Source organism: Austrofundulus limnaeus, unplaced genomic scaffold (genome assembly GCF_001266775.1).
Source record: "Austrofundulus limnaeus strain Quisiro unplaced genomic scaffold, Austrofundulus_limnaeus-1.0 Scaffold434, whole genome shotgun sequence".
Classification (NCBI taxonomy): domain Eukaryota; kingdom Metazoa; phylum Chordata; class Actinopteri; order Cyprinodontiformes; family Rivulidae; genus Austrofundulus; species Austrofundulus limnaeus.
The window spans coordinates 25,923-30,279 of NW_013952836.1; the positions used below are offsets into that span (position 1 = coordinate 25,923).

General features: G+C 41.3%; 1 protein-coding gene across 1 annotated transcript in view; it reads left to right on the top strand.

The window, feature by feature from the left end:
• Nucleotides 1–205: 205 nt before the first annotated feature.
• Nucleotides 206–4,357, top strand: part of cdadc1 (cytidine and dCMP deaminase domain containing 1) — a 9,291-nt gene continuing 5,139 nt past the window's right edge. The window contains exons 1-5 of the mRNA XM_014024643.1: nt 206–222; nt 531–677; nt 954–1,054; nt 1,142–1,319; nt 3,071–3,371. Coding sequence (XP_013880097.1) covers nt 578–677; nt 954–1,054; nt 1,142–1,319; nt 3,071–3,371 — 680 coding nt within the window. The 5' untranslated portion in view covers nt 206–222; nt 531–577. The remainder of the gene's footprint in view (nt 223–530; nt 678–953; nt 1,055–1,141; nt 1,320–3,070; nt 3,372–4,357) is intronic.

Below are 4,357 nucleotides of genomic sequence, written 5' to 3' on the forward strand. Positions count from 1 at the left end.
GACCAGGTTAGAGCACTTGCAAATTTATTAAAACATGAATCAACAAACGAGAATAAAAAAAAAGACTTATCAGGAACATTGAAAGCAACATCAGCAGTTACATAATAAGCTCATATTACAAATCAGGCAGAATAAAAACACTGGGCAGACGTGAGCTTCTAAACGTTCCCGGCCCTTTAGTGACGTCAGACGTATTTGCGGAAGTAACCCGGACCTGTCAAGGTAGCTTGTTTACCAAAAGACTGCAAAGTTAACCATGAAGTAAAAATTTTGAAAACAGGATAATTAGTTGGAGAACAACGTTTGAAMGTATTTTATACCATAATTGCAACTATTTTGTGTCTATGTTACCTAAACCTGTTAATTTCTCGTGGTATTTTTCAGTACCGACTAATACCAGTAGCCTGAAGGCTTTTATTTTAAAAGCAGCAACAGGAAGCAGCGCTTGGTCGTCTCTAATTTTTTACTCTTTAAACCGGGTTAATATTCACTCCCCTTGAACTCTAATCTTTTTCTCGTTTCATCGGCAGACGGGACGATAAACATCATATAATCTTGTTGTTTGGTAGTTGGACTGATGGAAGCTAAGCAGAAACGGAGCCGAGCCGAACCGGACCAGCCCACGTCCTGTCGAGAAACGAGAGAGAGCAGCAGCCAGACTGACAGCAAGATGCAAGGTGGTTTTAGCTAGTTCTGTTTCTGCTTTAGGATGCCATAAACAAACAGCTGGGGGTATTTACACTGTGTATTGTATTTACACTTAGAGTACATGTATGTGTATTTATACTACGTATAACATTTGTTTAAAATGCTGTCATGCAGGAAGTGTCCCTCTTGTGTTATACATTCATTACTTAATTTGTAGTGCATTTGTTGAAAATGTTAAACCCATGAATGCTGCTCCATCGCCCAGCATTTCCACAGGGTTGATTTAGTTAAACTGTCTCACTCAGGTCATGGCCCCAGGTTGTCCAAAGTAAACCTGTTTACCCTGCTGAGCTTGTGGATGGAGTTGTTTCCTCAGGAACGACAGGAGGAAGATGAAAATGATCAGGTCAGTAAAACACACTCACAGAAAAAAAAAAAAAGTTTAGCCTTAATTCTTTCATTCGCCACAGTTTGACCGCTGTTGTATTTCCAGATTCGTGGGATCGGCCTGGTCGTGGTGCGGGAAGGGAAGGTGGTGGGTCTCCACTGTTCAGGAGCCGAGCTGCACGCGGGACAAGCAGCCATCCTCCAGCATGGTGCCGGTCTGGCTCACTGCCAGCTCTACTTCTCCAGGAGACCCTGTGCTACCTGCCTCAAGATGATCATCAACGGTGAGGAGGGAACACCTGAGGATTAGAACTCAGTAAACCTGCCGGAACTGCTTCTAGGCACCTCAGCTACTATTTTTTAAGTATTCAGCTTAATATTTCCATGCCAAACCCTATTAACCCTTTCGTGTATAGAGGTCACTACAGTGTACAGCTGTTTAAAAGTGTTTCTTTTTCTATATATATGCCTGCAATATGGGGCAGTGTTGCATATAATCCACTCTAGTGGAAACTATTACATCATCCCATACAAAAAAATCCCATTGGCTGGTCATTGCAATGGGAAAAAATAGTCAGTGAAACCAAGACGGCTGACGGGGAGAACGACCAAACACCTTGGCTATTTCAGTTTCTACCTTCCATAAAAAGATACCATTGCAGGTAAAAAAAAAATGATTACATCAAGTAACGTCTAAGGTGACATATTATGTAAAGATTTTCCAAGTTTTAAGTTTATCTTTGTAGAAAATACAGATTAAACATATGTTCACTCCATTGTACATCATGCATTACTGGCTACGTTTTAACTTCAATGCAATGTCAGTTATTACCAATGTTGTTCTTGAAAATAATTCATATCCTATACAGTTTTGGTTGTAAAACAACTTTATAGTATTATAATGTAATTTGATTTTTATATATACAAATTTTTATACACTGTCTAGCCATAAAAAAGATATTATACTGTACATGCTCTAAGAGAGATTGCTATGAGAGAATATGCTCAGTTCAGAGACTTGACAAGAAAACATTCTGATAAAAATATTTACAGTTAAGATTCTATGAGGATCTACAGTTCAGAGTAGGGCTGCACGATATCAGAAAAACCTGTGATGTGTGATAACAGTGCTTAATGTTGCGATGACGATATTACTTGAGATAAATGAACAAATACATAAGTATGTAGTGTTGATGTTTTCTGGGTTCTGAGCAAAAAATCAAACAAAGAAACAAAACTAATCATTTTCATTCTAGTATGAATTTTTAAAAATATGAAGAGAAATATATGAAAGGCTCCATTTGATTGGTGAAATACTTCAAGCTTCCGTCTGAGTGACAAAACTCATAAATGCAAACAGTTTATGCATTTGTTGCAATATGCATATTGCACAAGCAGTTATTGCGATGACGATACATTTTCGATATATTGTGCAGCCGTAGTTCAGATTGTGACTTGTGTCACACTATCCTCCTCAGTTCAGAGAGAATATATCTTTATTTTTTAACCTTGTTTTACATCCCTAAAGATGAATCAAAACACCTAGTGAAAACATAATTTTATGTTTATGTTAACTTTTACGTTTAGAGCTCAAATAGAGAGGACTACAGAGTAGAGGAGGAACCACCATTCCAACAGAATACCATATTACAACTGTATTACTAAATTACAACTATACCTATATAATTACCATGTTATTACATTTATGTTTTTCTACAGTACAAAATGCATGAAGTACACTTGAGTGTACAGATAATTATTTCTTAAAAAAATAAAGATAGAAAAAACTTTTTCAAACCTTGTTTTACATCCCTAAGGATGTATAAAAACACTTAGTAAAAAATCCTGACTGAGTTGATCTTAATTCATGCAGGAAAAGGGTTAAACATCCCAATGATTGAGTCAGTGTTTGAATGGCATTTTCAGCATGTTGTCCAGATAGTGTTATCATCATGTTGACTTTTATTAGGCATTAAAGTGCATCAGCACAATCCTGAACTTTGGAATTGTCCCTTTAACCTTCTCTCTCCTTCAGCTGGAGTCAGTCAGATCTCCTTCTGGCCCGGAGATCCTGAGATCAGCATGCTGACACCCACCCCTCCAAACCACACCACCTCCCACCTCCCCGCGCCCTGCTCGATGACAGAAGAGGCGGCGCTGGACGCCATCGCCGTGGAGCGGCTGAAGTCGAACAGTCGTCCTCACATCTGCGTGCTGCTGCAGCCGCTGGCGCCGGGCCTGCTGCAGTTTGTGGAGGAGACGTCTCGAGGGAGCGACTTCATGGAGAGGATGGCGGACGACGACCCAGCGCTGAACACAGAAGAACTTTTCAACAGGTGTTCAACGCGTGCTCACTATTTTTTTTTCCAGAATCAGAATCATTTATTGTCATTCACACACAACATCAAAGATGCAATGCAGAACGAAATTGCAGTTTAGAGCCGGAGTCCGGAGAAACACACAAATAACAAACATGGGGGAACGAATATCCAGGGTCTTTTGCACAACAGTGCACTACCTTTTGCAGCTTGGAATACACACAATAGGAAAGGTGAGTTAAAAAAGATGCTCTGATCCTGGGTTTACACAGAAACATACGCTAAAAAAAATCACTCAGTGCAAGGCAGCTAAGGAAGGGAGGGGGCTGGGGGTCAAACAACACATAAAGGGGAGGTAAGATGGGGCGAGTTCAGAGGAATAGGTGACGTTGAGGGAGGGGGGACTGTGCTAGGACCCAACCCTGGCCCCCTCCAGAGTCCAGAGTCACATGATATTATTGTCTCTACTCAGTTCACCAGAGTTCAGAGTTTCCTCCTCCTCAGCCATTGGGTTCCGGGGCCAGGTCCAACACAGGTGATGGGGTAGGAGCAAATCAAGCTCTTTGTTGATATTCCATCCTGGGGAGATTGAGATAAACACTGCCATCAAGGCTGTGCCACTGGGAGCCAAATAGATATTCTAATTGTTTTGGAACAAAGCAGCCTTGTATTTCCTGCTGCTTTTGAAATGTCTTAACTGCATCTCTGAAGTGGCGAAAAAAAACAATCAGCTGAATTTGGGGTCTTCCTCGCATCTCACCGTCTGAAGCGTCACCCAGATGTAATCCTTACATCTGAGGAGGAGGCTCGCTCCTGAGCTGCGATCCTCGTCAGAATCACATCCAGTTTGTGAATTATTTTCCCCAGCTGAGAGTCTGTGTGCTACCAGCCTGGCAGAATCCTTCTAATGCGTCTGACAGCTCCTCAAAGGCCCGAACCACTGTCAGGGTCGCTTTCACTTTTCAATAAACCTGGAGCCCTCCTCCGCTGATCAGCAGGAATCC